Source organism: Eucyclogobius newberryi, unplaced genomic scaffold, assembly GCF_026437365.1.
Source record: "Eucyclogobius newberryi isolate DKJ021-1_F unplaced genomic scaffold, fEucNew1.0.hap1 SCAF_11, whole genome shotgun sequence".
Taxonomy (NCBI): Eukaryota; Metazoa; Chordata; class Actinopteri; order Gobiiformes; family Gobiidae; genus Eucyclogobius; species Eucyclogobius newberryi.
Genome location: NW_027315735.1, coordinates 30,857,752 through 30,876,043, shown reverse-complemented (window position 1 = coordinate 30,876,043; position 18,292 = coordinate 30,857,752). Strand labels below are relative to the sequence as shown.

Below are 18,292 nucleotides of genomic sequence, written 5' to 3'. Positions count from 1 at the left end.
ATTGTTTCGATGCCTCCACCTTTACTAAGACCTGGAACATTAATATTAGGTTTGTATAACATCACAATGCTTGAATTTGTCAAATTTTACAGCAAAATGTGCTACTTTTTGTTGTTTGGACCAACTTAGCAGGAAGCTGGTGGGCCAACAAATGTTGATCTGAGGGCCGCATTTGGCCCACGGGCCGCAGTTTGGACATGCCTGCTCTATACCTCTATTTGGAGATTATTCTACATGTTTCACTCTTTTTGAGGTAATGTTTGATAATTTTATTCATCAATATACTCATTGTTCTAATTTTGCATTCCTCCAAAACAGCAACTCAGAAATGATTACACATTTTCCGATTCTCCGGTTCTCATCAGAGGGACGTTTGGGGTGGATCTTTCTCTGGTTTCTGTCATTGGCTAATCCTCTCCTCTGTCTTGACCCTGATCCAGACTAAAGACCTGTTTTTTGCACTTCCACTGCTCCTCGTGTCGTGAACTCTTAACACACCGTTTTCTGCTGAACTGTGTGACCATCTGTTTGGTCAGAGCCGTGAAGAAAAGCTCTTTGGACTGAAGTGATGGACTGTTGAGGCCGGGCGGTGGACGCTGATGTTAAGATTTATACATTTAAACCAGGAACAAACGGTCCAGTGTTGCTTCATTCACGTTGCGTTGGTGTAAGTGCCTCAGCTACGTTTTACCCTGCACTCGCTTCTGGTTATTTGGTAGGTTTCCCTTGTTTCTTAGAACCACTGAATTCATTTAGTTTGAACTCATAGATCCTGGATGCAAGTACAGACAGGAAATGGCTTTTGGGGGTAGTCGCCGTGACGATGCATGCGTCCATAAACATACAGGTTTCCAAGGAGCTCATAAAAACAGACTTAAGCTGGATCAGGGGCAGGCGAACGCCCCCAGGGTTCAGACTGTCGTTGATACTACAGTAAGTCCGCAGTGAATAATCAGAACGTTTTGGGTATTTATGGTTTTGAAAGTCCTTTTTGACAAATCTTTAGAAATGTTTTGACAATGCACAGGCTGTTTTCTAATGGATTTACGCTGCTTGATGTTATAGTACTGAACATGACACAATGACATGTATAAGTGTGATACGTTGCAACAGAAAGTATCACAAAATATACAATAATACTGAAACTGCGCTGAGAGTGACAACCAAAAAAAAAAAGATTCCACACGCCAAACTACAATCTTGAACATGAACAGGCTTGTGACAAAATGTACTGAAGGATTTGTTGATTTAAATTCTAATTGAAATTGTAATTTATTCAGGTTTTAATCTAAAAAAATGTGGCGAAACTTGAATTTTGCAGTCAGAACTAGTTCACTCAAGAACTAAATAAGATCAAAATCCAAAATTCCCTCCGAGCATTTTTTTTGCAACTACTATGTCAACAAGTTAAAGTTAAATTCTTTCAGATTTAAATATCCCAAATATGAGCAACAATTAAAAAAAAATCGTATGTGAGTAAACGACAGGAGAAGTTTCAGATTGATATCTTTGACTTTAAGATTTTTTTCCTCTTCACCTGCAGCGTCTCATCATTTATTCTCTCAAATCAGGATCTGGCCCTAAAAAAAATGTGCTATAAATACTACCTCCACGTGCTTTTTCCAGTCACACTTTTTTTTTCATCTCTATATTCTCACGTCGAGCGGTGTCACTACTCCGCAGATCTGACCTGACGACGAGAGCACGCAGAAAGGTGACACGGTGCGCCTTTACCGCTATCAGTTTGACCCAGAATAATCTTCGGGCCCGATAGCCCCGCGCTCTCTTGACTCAAGCCCACGCGCTGAAAGCTGTTGTCCACGTATCAGTAATTGTTCACTCGTACATTTCCCCGGCGACGCGGCGGTGAACTGGAGCGGACGCGGCACCGACTCCGAAGTGCAAACACCACTCAACCTGTTGGTGCTGCGTTTTTTGGAGCGGGGGCACTCAGCCATCGGGGGGCCCAAATCTATTCAATTGGCTTCACACAATTAGCGGAGAGTCAACACGGAGCGGTCGGCTGTACTTTCAGGCGGCTCCATGGCGACCGGGCGATCAAACCCCCGCACGAGAGTCAAAAGGCAGAGCTCCAGCGGCGTTGATATGTGCGTTTGATGCGTGTGCGTGTGTGCGTGTGCGGTTGGATGAACAAAACAAAAACAACAAAAGAGTCGACACAATTGACAGGCGACGTCATTGTCACTTGCAATTGAAAGTTGGTGTTTTGCTTGGTTTGTCGTCCCCTGGATTAAAGTGCCCATGACAGCTTTTTATGATGTTCTGATTTTGACTTTATTCTGTGTATTTGTACCTGTTGTAGATATGAATAATTGTTTTACACCAATATAGCGGTTATTTGTGGAGAAAAGTTGAAAAAGCTGGAGAAAAGTAATACAGGAAGTGACACCAGGGACAATCCAAGTTTATGCATAATTTACACAATCATCAATTAAATCAATTAAATCATCAATTAAACAAAAATAAAGGTGCTCTCATATGTTTTTTTTTATTACATGTGACATTAGATGAGTTTTGGGTAATTTCCTAGTGTGATGTCATCAATTACAAACAGGAAGTACATTTATAAAAAAAAAAAAAAAATGCTATTCTGGGATGAAATTTTTATATTTTTTTAGCTCAATTTTAAATATGCTCACCTTAACTGCATTTTAGTTCAACGAGTTGTCCAACCTGTCCAAACTTTAACTACTTACGGGATATCGTCATGGAAATACGATAAATACGGCAACAACATTTCTACACATTTTACTTACATGCAGTACTTTTACTTGTGTACTTTTACTTTTTTACCACTTGACTGAACCTTCATTTTTATTCACTTTATTCATCCGAGTTGGTTGATTAAGCTCTAATTCTCATTTCAGCCCGCACAGATACAACATATACGAGCGTTTTTCCTTGATAATATTCCGTGACAACTGTAATAACGTTGCACAGATTTGGTCCACCGCCAACTTCGCTTTGGTTAATCACTGTTAATCCCGGGGCTAACGTGGTCGCAGATCACGATTACCCAGAAGTCTTTGGACAATGGGAGAAAATGTGACCCGAAAAGGCTTATTTTGAGCATAAATGTTAGGTCTCTGTCCACAAACTGTACTTTCAAATGCACAAAGGGCTGGGCGATACTTGCATAAACGAATCGGATCATCCTGGCGACAATAGTCAGACGATATTATGTCAATCCAACATAAATGTGCTAAAACAAGTCTTTAAACGTATTGGCTGAGGTTTGAATATCAGACAAATGTGAAACGTTTGTAAAATTAATCACAAAAGTGCAAAAATATCACTTTATTTGAAGATTTACAACATACCGTATTTTCCAGACTATAAGTTGCACCAGCGAAAAAATGCAAGAGAAGAAAAAAAACATATATAAGTTGCACTGGAGTATGAAATAAGGTTAGGTATGTTTAAGTGTGAAAATAAGTATATAAATATAAGTATAAGTCGCACCCCGGCCAAAACTATGAAAACAGGTGCAACTTATAGTCCTGAAAATACGGTAGCTTTTTTCTTTATAATCAGCTTTTTTGTGGTATTTTTTACTATAAACTATATATTCAATGTTCAAATTTAGCATATCTTCAAAACAAAAACAAAATACTCTGCTCGGTTTATGCGCTTTTAACGAGGCAAAATAAACCCATACATTTGACTTCTACCATTACATCATCTCGCTGCTCCTTATGTAGGTCATTTTGTTCTCTTTGACTTGCGCTATCTTGTCCAATTCCGCTGCGTCGCCCCTCGCTGCGTCGCCCCTCTCGCTGCGTCGCCCCTCGCTGCGTCGCCCCTCTTGCTGTGTCAACTGTGTGCTTTGTCCCTCGTTAACAGTACGTCTCTCCAGGGGCCCCATTTAAAGCATTTTCTCTCCCGTTTCCCGTCAGATTTCGGGTCAGGAGCGCTTTCTTTTTTGTACAGGGGAAGCTAGTTTCTTTTTCTTGTCCCGCCGACGTGGGCCGGACAGGGGTGAGGGCCAGCTGCCACCTTCCCACCCATGTCCCGGTCCGGTTTGAACTGGTCCCGGCTCAAATACCTCACAATGATGCCACACAACAGAAGCTTTAGTGGTCCAGAAATGCCGCCTCGGAGTTCTTGTCCCCGCGCCAGGATCGCAGCAGTTTGGGCGGCCCACTGTTGACTTTTTGTGAGAAAATTTTTTCAAATGACTTGAATTCATTGTGTTAATCTTGGATAACACATTTAGATTTTTGGGGTTTTCAATCAAGCCTGGAATGTCAGATTACAATTTCAATAGTAACTCAGTTTACGACAAATATACACATAACATCTTTATCGTGCCTCTGCTTCTTTACACTTCATTGTGATTGTCGGTGTAATCCCTCATTCGTCCAGGCGTGTTCCATAGTAGAAAACGCTTCAGTTGTAGTCATCTGGACTCAGTTTGAAAAAATAGACGTTTCGACTCTCATCCAAGAGTCATTGTCAATAAAAGAATTTAGATCGAGAACTCCGATATTAATACTGTTCTGTGGTAAGACCCGCCCATTGGGAGGAGCCTTCCTGAAGTAGAAAGAGTTGTTTGTTTCAACAGAAACTTCCCCCTTGTATCTACCGAGCTAGCCTATTCAGAATCTTAATGGGCTATTAGAATCCTCTTTGTCTTTGTGAGACCCTGGCTCAACCACCCTGAGTACCTGATTAGCATCTAAATGTCCTGGTCCTCTACCTTTCCAGGGGTTCAGTAACCCATTATAAATAACAGGAAGATTAAACCTTAGCCCTCCATTTCTGTTTAAAGAAGGTCTTTCTTTTTTAACAAAAATAGCTTCCTTGACTCCTCTTTCAAACCATCTTTTCTCCCTGCTTAAAACCTTCACCTCACCGTCTTCAAACGAGTGATTATTTATAATGGGTTACTGAACCCCTGGAAAGGTAGAGGACCAGGACCAGGACATTTAGATGCTAATCAGGTACTCAGGGTGGTTGAGCCAGGGTCTCACAAAGACAAAGAGGATTCTAATAGCCCATTAAGATTCTGAATAGGCTAGCTCGGTAGATACAAGGGGGGAGTTTCTGTTGAAACAAACAACTCTTTCTACTTCAGGAAGGCTCCTCCCAATGGGCGGGTCTTACCACAGAACAGTATTAATATCGGAGTTCTCGATCTAAATTCTTTTATTGACAATGACTCTTGGATGAGAGTCGAAACGTCTATTTTTTCAAACTGAGTCCAGATGACTACAACTGAAGCTTTTTCTACTATTTCATTGTGATTGGTTAAAGCCACCTGTCACTCATTCAGAGCCTTACAGCGGCTGACCAATGGGACAAATGGGAGGGGCCAGATTGATTGGTGGCCTTCAGATCTGATTACACTTCCACGATAGAGCTGCATTCAAAAGAAGGGGATAAATGAGGATATCACCAAATCAGAGATCATCACAGGAAGAAGATCACTTTTGTTCTTCTTTCTTTGCTGCATTTTTTGAAAGTACAAATTTTACAAGTGGTAAAACATCTAGCGGCATAAAGCAGCTGTTAACAGTGGTGTTAATTGATTTGTCCATTAAGTAAATAAATCAGCCCAGTTTGGATTATTTGCTAAACAATATTATCTATATGACGGATTAAACTACACATTTCACTAAAACAATTATATTTCAGCCTGTTTGTCCCCAGTTTGACCATTTTTGAAAAGTTTATAATTGTGTTGGACATGAACAGCAAACACGACACAAGTAGCGGTAATTCCATAACTGTTACCCAGCAACCAGTCTGCAAACAAAAGCCAAAATCCATACAAACTCACACAGTAATACCATATAATATCTTTATTTGATTGAATGATCGTTTAAACTGTCATAAAAGTGTGTCAACTGTCTAAACTGTAAACTGTCTCTGTGTTTTCAGTGGCACGTTGCACATTGATGACATCACAACAGAGGGATCCTGTTATAGAATGCAGCACTACTTCCTGTGATGTTAAACGTTTCCATGTCTGGCTGTTTATATCGCATTCATTTTATTTGATCATTTACAAAGTAGGATTTCAGAAAGACGGTCGCATACAGTACATGAGAAATGGTAAATCTGTGAATGAAAGTAAAGATTTTACTGTTGTTTCTTCTCCCAACAACAATATTCTATACATTGACCAAACCTTAATTAGGCCTATATTATTTCACCTGCTTCAAGATAGTTTAAGTTTAATTTGAATTTCAAGCTAAATCTATAGTGCTGGTTTGATCTGGTCTGACTGTCCTTGCAATCTAAAGCCACTTTGACTCTTAAAATAAACTTTGACTAAATTGAGTCAAATGATCTTATATCAACCAAGTATGTAAATAATAACAGATAATCCTTTTTTACTGTGTCGTTTTAGCTCTATTGGTTTAGTTTTTTACGCGGCCACTAACTCAGGGAGCACATTGAGCAATTCGGGCCCTCCAATAAAAGGCTCTTGCCCTCCTCCTCCTCGGAGGCCTGGCTCTGGTCCAGGACTCTGGGTCTAAGTGTGGTCCACCCTTCACTGACCAATCAGGAGCAGGCTTTTAGCTTCCCTCCTGTCGGCCGCGCTCTGCAAACAACTGTCTGTCTCTCTGTTTGTCAAAGTCAGTTTCACAACCATTTATCAGCTGCTGCAGCGCATCTGAGCGAATAAATGGAGTCCTGGTTTTTTCCTGGTTTACTCCTGGTTTAGGTCTGGTTTACTTCTGGTTTAGTCTCGGTGTAGTCCTGGTTTACTCCTGGTTTACTCTTGGTCCAATCCTGGTTTACTCCTGGTTTAGTCTTGGTCTAGTCCTGGTTTACGCCTGGTTTAGTCTTGGTCTAGTCCTGGTTTACTCCTGGTTTACGCTTGGTCCAGTCCTGGTTTACTCCTGGTTTAGTCTTGTTCTAGTCCTGGTTTACTCCTGGTTTAGTCTTGTTCTAGTCCTGGTTTACTCCTGGTTTAGTCTTGGTCTAGTCCTGGTTTACTCCTGGTTTAGTCTTGGTCTAGTCCTGGTTTACTCCTGGTTTACTCCTGGTTTAGTCTTGGTCTAGTCCTGGTTTACTCCTGGTTTAGTCCTGGTTTATTCCTGGTTTAGTCTTGGTGTAGTCCTGGTTTATTCCTGGTTTACTCTTGGTGTAGTCTTGGTTTACTCCTGGTTTAGTCTTGGTCTAGTCCTGGTCTACTCCTGGTTTAGTCTTGGTCTAGTCCTGGTTTACTCCTGGTTTAGTCTCGGTCTTGTCCTGGTTTACTCCTGGTTTAGTCTTGATGTAGTCCTGGTTTATTGCTGGTTTAGATCTGGTTTACTCTTGGTTTAGTCTTGGTCTATTCCTGGTTTAGTCTTGGTGTAGTCCTGGTTTACTCCTGGTTTAGTCTTGGTCTATTCCTGGTTTAGTCTTGGTGTAGTCCTGGTTTACTCCTGGTTTAGTCTTGGTCTAGTCTTGGTTTACTCCTGGTGTAGTTTTGTGTAGTCCTGGTTTACTCCTGGTTTAGTCTTGGTGTAGTCCTGGTTGACTGCTGGTTTAGATCTGGTTTACTTTTGGTTTAGTCTTGGTCTATTCCTGGTTTAGTCTCGGTCTTGTCCTGGTTTACTCCTGGTTTAGTCTTGATGTAGTCTTGGTTTACTCCTGGTTTAGTCTTGGTCTAGTCCTGGTTTACTCCTGGTTTAGTCTTGGTCTAGTCCTGGTCTACTCCTGGTTTAGTCTTGGTCTAGTCCTGGTTTACTCCTGGTTTAGTCTCGGTCTTGTCCTGGTTTACTCCTGGTTTAGTCTTGATGTAGTCCTGGTTTATTGCTGGTTTAGATCTGGTTTACTCTTGGTTTAGTCTTGGTCTATTCCTGGTTTAGTCTTGGTGTAATCCTGGTTTACTCCTGGTTTAGTCTTGGTGTAGTCCTGGTTTACTCCTGGTTTAGTCTTGGTGTAGTCCTGGTTTACTCCTGGTTTAGTCTTGGTCTATTCCTGGTTTAGTCTTGGTGTAGTCCTGGTTTACTCCTGGTTTAGTCTTGGTCTGGTCTTGGTTTACTCCTGGTGTAGTTTTGTGTAGTCCTGGTCTATTCCTGGTTTAGTCTTGGTGTAGTCCTGGTTTACTCCTGGTTTAGTCTTGGTCTGGTCTTGGTTTACTCCTGGTGTAGTTTTGTGTAGTCCTGGTCTATTCCTGGTTTAGTCTTGGTCTATTCCTGGTTTAGTCTTGGTGTAGTCCTGGTTTACTGCTGGTAAACCAGCAGTTCTTGTGCTGGTTTAGTTCTCGTTTGGTCATGGTCTTGTTTTGCCTTGGTTTAGTTCTTGTCCTGGTTTAGTTCTGGTTTGGTCCTGGTTTAGTATTTGTGCTGTAATTTTAAGAAAACTATACTCACTTTTTTGGATGAAAATCTACAGTTGAATGTCTTATTTTCCCCTGTTTTGTCAAATGTCAAAGTTTGGAAAGTTATGTCGCAATCCTTGTAGTACTCCACAAAGCACAAGTGCGTACATGAGGCTCTCTCCCCCTCTCTCTCTCCCTCTCTCCCCCTCTCTCTCTCCCTCTCCCCCCTCTCTCTCTCACTCTCTCTTACTCTCTCTCTCTCTTATGTTCCCCCTCTCTCTCTTACTTTCCCCCTTATCTCTCTCCCTCACCTCCCCCTCGCTTACCTTCTCTCTCTTACTCTCTCACCATCATCCCCTCTCTTACTCTCTCTCTCTCTTATGCTCCCCTTCTCTCTCTCTCTTACTCCCCCCTTCTCTCTCTTACTCTTACTCTCTCACCTCTCTCTTACTCTCTCTCTTATGCTCCCCTCTCTCTCCCTCACTCCCCCTCTCTCTTACCCTCTCTCTCCCTCACTCCCCCTCTTACTCTCTCTCTCCTTCACCTCCCCTCTCTCTCCCTCACCTCCCCTCTCTCTCCCTCACCTCCCCTCTCTCTTACTCTCTCTCTCCCTCACCCTCTCACCCTCGCCCTCTCCTGAGTCGTGGTGGTGAGCGACAGTCCAAGCTGCAGTGCACGGGGCGACACACCTCTCTCTCTCTCGCTCTCTCTCTATGGGACATCTATAATTCCACATTTGTTGTACTTCTTCTGCAGTTCTCCCTGAACAGCTGAAGAGAGTCGCTGTTTGCAGACTTTCAGGTATGTGATATTTGCATTTCACGTTTGCGGCGAAAAGGCTGTGTTTGTGTCACAGGTTAAAACATGAACTTTAGAGGGAAATTAGTATGAGTATGAGCTGGGGCCGGTGTGAACATTATATAAGAGTTTTGAAATGCAATTGAAGTGGTCTGAGCTCACTGTTAGTTTTAAGCCCTGAGTCTAAAGCCTGGATAAGACCGAAGGAGGTCAAAACTAAGTAGTACTATTTACTGCTACTAATGCACCATTAAAACATAAAAGTAAATATATAAATAAGGGTATGGGAAAAGGCTTTTGATGTCTTCTGAGATGAAAAGTGTCATTTGAATACTAATTATATTTAAGTTAAGATTGCTATGTGAAAAGTGATGAAATGATTAATTCATTGTTCACTTGGTGCACAGTTTTTATTGTATTTATTCTGTTATATTTTTGACTGTTGTAAGATACAGTATGTCAAATATTATAATAATTGCGTAAAATGATCTTTAAAATCTATATAGGAACTTTTTAAACATAATGCATATTCAGAAGTGATTGTATCGTTTTTACATTTTGCAGCAAACAGTGATTCTATTTTTTTTAAAAGTAACGTTTTACAGTGCACAGTGCTGAAATGACATAATAAAGCATAATACATTATTATGCAAATTAGCTGTCATTTGTAGCGCCGCGTTCTTTTGATCGGGAAAGCCCGCCGCCGCTTCTGTCGGGGCAAAGTAAACGGCGGTCCGTGCAATTTACTGTGCGAGTTTGGAGTCCTGCCGACAATATTATGTGTCAGTGTGAACATTATGTCGGTCCTTTGCAAAGCGCTCTCTTTTAACCCAAAACAATGAGCACCCTTTCTGCCCTATAGCTCTGGACGTATGAATGCGCCCCTTTGAGGGCTCTAAACCCAAACAATGGACTTTAATGGGCACTGCAGCTCGGACATTGCCACACTACGGCTCCTGGCAGCGCTCCTAGATTACGCTTCACAGTTTGTGGGGTCAACGTCTTCCTTCGGGGTGGACAATGAGCGGGTGCATTGGCCCGGTTGCACAACGGTCGGAATAAATAATAGTTCAATGTGCATTCTGCTTAAAAGGTTATGTAATGGAGATAAGAGCTCGCACGCGTCGGTCGAACACAAGTTGGGGCTTAACTGGAGCTAAACCGTATAGATCTGGACTGAACCGTGTGGACATCAGAGTTAAACTGGGCTGGAACCAGGACCAAATGCACACTTAGACTTAACTGTGTATTACTGGGAAATAAAGTCAAAATCAAGTTTTAGGTTGAAAAAAAGAAAGGATTTGGGGATTTTTAAAAGTGGGATTTTTGTTTTATTTCTGCTGCAGTCTGAAATGCACACCGGGGCGTCACAATCGAGTCATTTTTAATACGGTGCCAAGTTGGAATGGATGCAAAATGTTACGTCTGACGAGGACTTCTGTTTCAGGGCATGTCACGAAAACGTCTTCACATCATATTATGTATAATATGTGATTTACATCAACACAACAACTCGAGTATTTACTTCATTACAGGAAAGCATTTAATCCTCTTTTTAAAAATCAAACGTGAACTAGCTTTAAGGGTCTTCTACCTGATCGTCTCAATGGAGATATTATTGCTTTGCCTGTCTGGAATGTTCCACACTATGACGTTAAAGTGACATTTAATCAGATGTGTCCTTATTGCTGAAATAAAAACTCCAAAATGGAATTCTTACCGAGCGTGAGATATCGTTTCTCCGCAGATCTGACTTGTGTTGGTCGTTACCTGCTTGTTACTATGGAGATAAATAAAGGTTTAATGCCATACTGTGGAGCTTTGAAGCAATAACACGGCAATAACCTCTGTAAAGTGCCATGTGCAGCTTTACACGAGGACCTTCACAGTCTCAGAGTGACACTGAGGCTCTGACTTCACTGTGAGATTAAAAAACATGGTGGCATTTCAAAATTTGACTCGATTCATGTTAGTGTGGGACGTTTTTTGGGACTGACCTCAACACAGCCAGAAATATTGAGGTTTGGAGAAAAACAAATAGCTGGACGTTCCAGGGGTCACCTGAGGTCACCTGAGGTCACCAGAGGGCATCAGAGGTCACCAGAGGGCATCAGAGGTCATCAGAGGGCATCAGAGGTCACCAGTGCACGACTCTTGCTGTGATGGCTCTATTTTCCTTCATTTGAGTTCTGACACTGTCCTTGGTTTAAGTTTGACCTCAGAAGTACAGTATACTTTGTTATGGCACAGGTCGGTTGAACTGGGGCTCATGGAAGCGTTTGCAGATGATTCATTGAAATTGGCAGAACACCAGAAAACTCAGTATATGAAAACTTTCAGTACAGCCCCAAAGGCAAAACCCCCAAAGGGGTTATTTTTCTCACAAGTCATTTAGGAAACTCTTCTGATTGGTTGCTGCCTTGAAATGTGTAAATATTTTGTATTTTCATAATTGCTTGCTTTTGCACTTTACAGACTTGTGAAAACCCCTCAAAGCTCTACTCATTACTCATTCACTCAATACTCCTGAGAAAACCACTTGCCCTGGGACTGTCGGACATGTGGCTGCCAATCTGTGCTATCGGCCGCTCCAACCTCCAACAAACCGGTTCAAAAAAGGAATATCTAAAAGAAAACAATATCTCCATATTTAATAGACTTGACCTAAATAGAATTGAAAACCATCTGAAAAGCGCTTGACTGAGGTTCAAGTATGGCAGAATTCTTGAACCAAAAGTGCTGAAAATATCACTTCATTACTTATTTCTGCAGCTCTTTTTGTTGTGCTAAACACACTTCTTCATAACAACAATTTAAATGTCAATACTTTGATTTATAGTAGGGCTGCAACAATTAATCGACTGATAGTGACTCTTTTATAACTGTGACTGTTATTTGGACCATATGGGGGTAATAATGGACTCAGACTTCAACTTTAACAGCCACATCAAATCAATGTCAAATCAATAACACAACAAACTTAGAAGTACTATGTTCACTGACGCCGAGGAAATCTAAAGAATAAAGTCTAAAGAATAAAGTGGATGGCGGTAAATGCACCTTTGCAGTTGGCTGGCAGCCGCCATTAAAAGCAACAACAACATCAGCAGCTTTTTACCATCTAAAAACATTGCCAAAATCAAAATGATAGTGTCCAAACAGACTTATCCATGCGTTTGTCTCCAGTAGATTAGACTACTGTAACGGCCGCTCACTGGCCTCTCCAAACGAGCTGTCAAACAGCTGCAGTACATCCAGAACGCTGCTGCTCGGGTCCTGACTAGAACCAGGAAGTACCATCACATTAGTCCTGAACAGGAACCAGGAAGTACCATCACATTAGTCCTGACCAGAACCAGGAAGTACCATCACATTAGTCCTGACTAGAACCAGGAAGTACCATCACATTAGTCCTGACCAGAACCAGGAAGTACCATCACATTAGTCCTGACTAGAACCAGGAAGTACCATCACATTAGTCCTGACCAGAACCAGGAAGTACCATCACATTAGTCCTGACTAGAACCAGGAAGTACCATCACATTAGTCCTGACCAGAACCAGGAAGTACCATCACATTAGTCCTGACTAGAACCAGGAAGTACCATCACATTAGTCCTGACCAGAACCAGGAAGTACCATCACATTAGTCCTGACTAGAACCAGGAAGTACCATCACATTAGTCCTGACCAGAACTAGGAAGTACCATCACATTAGTCCTGACTAGAACCAGGAGGTACCATCACATTAGTTCTGACTAGAACCAGGAAGTACCATCACATTAGTCCTGACCAGAACCAGGAAGTACCATCACATTAGTCCTGTGCTCAGGTCTCTGCACTGGCTTAAATGTGTCTCAATCTGTCTGTCCTTCTGCAGGTGCAAAGATGCTGGACAAATGCTTGTCTTTCGGCCGCTCCCTGGTGCGGAGGAAGGTGGTGGACATGAGCTCGTTGGAAGAGTCCAACCTGTGCCGCTGCCTGGGGACGGTGGACCTCATCGCGCTGGGAGTGGGCAGCACTCTGGGAGCTGGGGTCTACGTTTTGGCCGGAGAGGTGGCGAAAGGAGACTCCGGTCCCAGCATCGTCATATCTTTCCTCATCGCGGCTCTGGCCTCCGTCATGGCCGGACTTTGCTACGCTGAGTTCGGGGCGCGAGTGCCCAAAACGGGCTCGGCGTATCTCTACAGTTACGTGACGGTGGGCGAGATCTGGGCCTTCATCACCGGCTGGAACCTCATCCTGTCTTATGTGATTGGTACGTCACTATCAAACTGTCAAACTAGTGTATTAGACCAGAAGGTAAACACTGAGGTTGTAGTCGACTATAGACACGCCCTATCGAGCAATTAGTCCTGTAGAAATATAATGTATCACCATGTATCTAACCAAAACTGCACTCAAAAGACTACAACTCCACAGGAATTCATGCAAAAAATTAACTAGTACTAGTATTTGTAAACAGTGTATTTATATGTTATATACGTTAGATCCCATATAAATAATTTTAACAGTAAATTCAAAATGGTCAACACCATCGACCAAAGGAATACAGCTCCAGTCATCACACCTTTAAAGCTGCACTATAAACTATACTTTTCTGGTTGATGGTCCGCGACTTGTTTGTCACCATGGAGATGTTCTCGTTTTGCCTAGAATGTTCCACAGTGTGGCATTAAACTCATCGATGGAGAGGCCACACTCAGGGATTTTTCAGCAATAAAACATTTTTATTGTATAGTGTGGAACACTATACAACAGTCAAAGCCTCTCCATGGATACAAATAGGTGGCGGACAGGAAAGTTACACAATGAGCCTTTAAAGCTGGAAACTGGAAGCCGTTTTTTAAATGTTTATAACTCGTTCCTTGCTTTAAATCAAAATCAAATCAAATCAATTTATTTTTGTAAGGCCCAAAATCACAACAACAGTTGCCTCTGAAGCTTTAGCGCGTTGTTAACATCCACACATTACGTTTGGGCTCGTGACAGATTTAAAACGGCTTTTTTCAGACGATGAAGTGAAACTGGGGTAGACCACCCGAGCACAGCCAATCAGAGCACTGCTTCCAGTTCTTACTTCCAGGTAGACAAGAGACAACACTTTTGTCACAAAGTACTGCTTTAATAATAATCTAAACTGTATTAAATCATTTCATAGACCAGAACACCAGAATCTGTGCATTTAATGTTCTGTTCGTTTACATTTACACGTTATTATAAATCCAAATATTGCTCATTACTCAAGTACTATTTCCTGCCAGTACCTTTTCTTTGACTTTGGAGTAACAGCATTGTAAAGTAACACGGTCGGTCCTCTTCATTCACTCTGTGTTGTGCATCAGGCACGTCGTCAGTGGCCCGAGCCTGGAGCGGGACGTTCGATGAGATGATCGGAGGACACATCGAGAGCTTCTGTAAAACCTACTTCAGCATGAACTACCCCGGCCTGGCCCCGTACCCTGACTTCTTCGCCGTCTGCCTCATCCTGCTCCTCTCCGGTGAGATTCTGCACTGTTTGTATTCCACACGACCGGGGAAATGGGATAACAGGACAGGATAGTAATGAGTTGCACGAAAAACACCATAATGAGCCAGGCAAAGTTACTCCTCACGCTTTTAATTTCTACATTTTAAAACCAAATTTTAAGAAAGACAAATGAGCTTGGTACTTGATACAATTTTAAATATATATATACATTTACATTAAAAACACAGATAACTGCAGAATAACCAAATGACCCAATTACTAGGTCTGATTTTTGGTGTGATTTTAAAGTATTTAAAGGAAATCTGATGTCTAAACTTAAGCTTAAAGTGTGAACAATCAGAAAGAAATCACCAATAATTGACTTTATTTGTAAATTTTAAATCACCGTATTTCAACTTTTATTTGGTTAAAAAGTCTCGACTACTAAAATAAATGTTAGTTGGAGCCCAAATTACTTTTATATTTTAACTTAAATTCGTTTCTATCGTGATTTTAATGCATCATTTCTTATTTTGTAAAACCTTCTGAATTACTTTTTGTATAAATTGTTAGTACAGCAAAATGTTAAACAGAATAAATGATTGCTGATTTTCATAAAAAACACACTTTATTTGGAAATATCGTTTATCTAGAAGCTTCAGTCACCACATTTCTAACTTGTATTTGGCTGATAATGTATTTAAAAAGTCTTAATGTACAATAGAAATAATCGTTTGACAAGTCAATTGCTAAAAGAATGGTTAGCGACCGCCTAAAGAGGTTGTAACGGTTCTTTTACTGTTGTTGTCAGGGCACGATTTGTACACAAAGTGATGCTTCAGAGCGCTTTACAAAACAAGTAGCAGTCGTGTGTTTGTGTTTGAAATGTTTTCGTAGTGGCCGGACAAACAAACATAACATATTCCTCAGTTTGACTCTGAACCTTTGGCTTTCACGGTTGATTTTGTTTCGGTGCCAAATCACACAGTGCAACTCGTGGCCCCCCGAATTTGGCCCTTTGCCCCGAATCTGGCCCTTTCCCCCGAACTCGGCCCTTTACCCCAAACCCGGCCCTTTCCCCCAAACCCGGCCCTTTCCCCGAACCCGGCCCTTTCCCCTGATCCCGGCCCTTTCCCCGAACCCGGCCCTTTCCCCCAAACCCGGCCCTTTCCCCCAAACCCGGCCCTTTCCCCCAAACCCGGCCCTTTCCCCGAACCCGGGCCTTTCCCCCAAACCCGGCCCTTTCCCCGAACCCGGCCCTTTCCCCCGATCCCGGCCCTTTCCCCCGAACCCGGCCCTTTCCCCCAAACCCGCCCCTTTCCGCCAAACCCGGCCGTTTCCCCCAAACCCGGCCCTTTCCCTGAACCCGGCCCTTTCCCCCGATCCCGGCCCTTTCCCTGAACCCGGCCCTTTCCCCCGATCCCGGCCCTTTCCCCGAACCCGGCCCTTTCCCCCAAACGCGGCCCTTTCCACGAACCCGGGCCTTTCCCCCAAACCCGGCCCTTTCCCCCAAACCCGGCCCTTTCCCCGAACCCGGCCCTTTCCCCCAAACCCGGCCCTTTCCCCCAAACCCGGCCCTTTCCCCGAACCCGGCCCTTTCCCCCAAACCCGGCCCTTTCCCCCAAACCCGGCCCTTTGCCCCAAACCCGGCCCTTTCCCTCCCGAACCCGGCCCTTTCCCCTGAACCCGGCCCTTTCCCCCGAACCCGGCCCTTTGCCCCGATCCCGGCCCTTTGCCCCGAACTCGGCCCTTTGCCCCGAACACTTTTTCAAACTTTGGCCAAACAAATCGTACACTTTAAATCGCTTTCCTTCTGATTATCTGACGTCGAGACACTGCTTTGGCCTTGTTGGACTGCCGTTCGGTACAATTTCAGCGTCACGATCGTTTCCTCTCGGGTTTTTCCCGCAGGGCTGCTGTCGTTCGGCGTGAAAGAGTCGGCCTGGGTCAACAAGGTCTTCACGCTCATAAACGTCCTGGTGCTGCTGTTCGTGATCGTCTCCGGGTTTGTCAAAGGGGACGCGGAGAACTGGAGGATTTCCGAAGGGTCGCTCGTCAACATTACCATAACACGGAGGTGAGCTGCTCTCATTCGGCTTCGGTCGTCGGCAACAGCGTAACCAGGGACTGACCGGCAGGAGAGTTTGCCACCGCCACGGAAATGTTATCGCTTCGGCTAAACTACTATATCTCTATTTGATTACCTGTTTGTTTGTCATTTGCCTGACCCATAGCTTGGCCTGTTTCCATGGAGATGGACAAGTTTAATGTACATTTACGTATTCTGGACGTTTAAATCTGGAAAAATGCACAGAGACAAGGTTTAAATGTCCTGGTCTCTTTTGTTGACATAGAGAATGGAGGAGAATTTTGACATCTCATTTAGTATTTCAGTAAACCAGATCTCACTGAAAACATGCGCAAAAATAATCACAGTTTGGAATGAAAACTCTAATAAATCGGGCTTAGAATTTATGTGAGTAGATCAAAATATCATATTACCGTATTTTTTCGGATTTTTTACATAGTTTTGGCCGGGGTGCGACTTATACTCCAGGGCAACTTATATGTGATATTATTCGTTATTTTCACACTGACGACCACAAGAGGGCGCTCTGCACTTCCTCTACCTCTGGAGTTTGTGGAGTTGTTTAGAAGTGACACAGAGGAAGAAGAATTCAATGGATTTAGTGATTTGGGGTAAAACTGATGCTTTGCTAAACTTGTTAGCATGTTCTTTATGCTATAGTTATCTGAATAACTGTTCATATGTTACGTTAACATACCAGACACTTACCACAGTTCTGTCTGTGCCTCATGTAGCTGAAGGTGTTAGCGTTAGCATACGTAAACCTATTCACCATGTTCTCTCATCTGTTATTATTTTAAACTGCATTTCAAGATTAAATTACTGTTCTTAGTCTTGGATTTTATTTATTTTTTTAATCCCCAAAGAATGCGACTTATACTCCAGTGAGACTCATAGTTCGGAAAATATGGGAAGTTTTTGTGTCTGTACGAGAGAGCAGCTGTAACTCTAAATCCTCTGAACACGAAGACGAAACTGTGACATAAATATTGATCTTATCGTTACCGTCCGTCTTAAACTCACCGCGGTTATAGAGTCGTGTGAATAATGTGGCGTTCCCGTCGCAGGAACCTGACTCCATCGGCGAACGTGAGCAGCGACTACGGCGCGGGGGGGTTCATGCCGTACGGCTTCAGCGGGACTTTGGCCGGAGCCGCCACCTGCTTCTACGCCTTCGTGGGCTTCGACTGCATCGCGACGACAGGTGAGCGCCACGACCCGCCGCCGGCTTTAAGGAAGTGCACCGCGTTTACAGCAATGGTCCAGTGAAGGAAGAGCAATGTTGACCACGCACTGACCAACAGTAGTAGGAGCAGTTGTTACGGTCAAATACCAACTGTGTGTTTGATTATGGATAAACGCACGTGTTGACAAAGTGTTTGCATCGCTGTGATTTAACTACTGTCTACTTTACAGTGTCAGGAACAAAACAAAACTATAAATATCCTGTTTATTGTAGTTCTTAGACTGCAAACAGAGAGATAAGGTTTGAAGTAAAGATTGAATCGAAACGACTAATTTTTGCTCCTAAAATCCACAGTTCTCGTGGGAATCAAACATTCATTATTATTCTTTTTCTAAAACTAAAATGAGCCCCAATTCAAACTGATGCTGTTTCTGAGTGAAAACAAATGTCTGAGTCTCTGTAGTTTTGG

General features: G+C 42.9%; 1 protein-coding gene across 2 annotated transcripts in view; it reads left to right on the top strand.

The window, feature by feature from the left end:
* The first annotated feature begins 8,985 nt into the window (after positions 1-8,985).
* slc7a2 (solute carrier family 7 member 2) overlaps positions 8,986-18,292 on the top strand; it is a 30,681-nt gene continuing 21,374 nt past the window's right edge. For both annotated transcript variants that reach the window (XM_072439890.1, XM_072439889.1), the window contains exons 1-5: positions 8,986-9,082; positions 12,959-13,336; positions 14,424-14,579; positions 16,460-16,625; positions 17,705-17,841. In XM_072439890.1, coding sequence (XP_072295991.1) covers positions 12,967-13,336; positions 14,424-14,579; positions 16,460-16,625; positions 17,705-17,841 — 829 coding nt within the window. In that variant the 5' untranslated portion in view covers positions 8,986-9,082; positions 12,959-12,966. The remainder of the gene's footprint in view (positions 9,083-12,958; positions 13,337-14,423; positions 14,580-16,459; positions 16,626-17,704; positions 17,842-18,292) is intronic.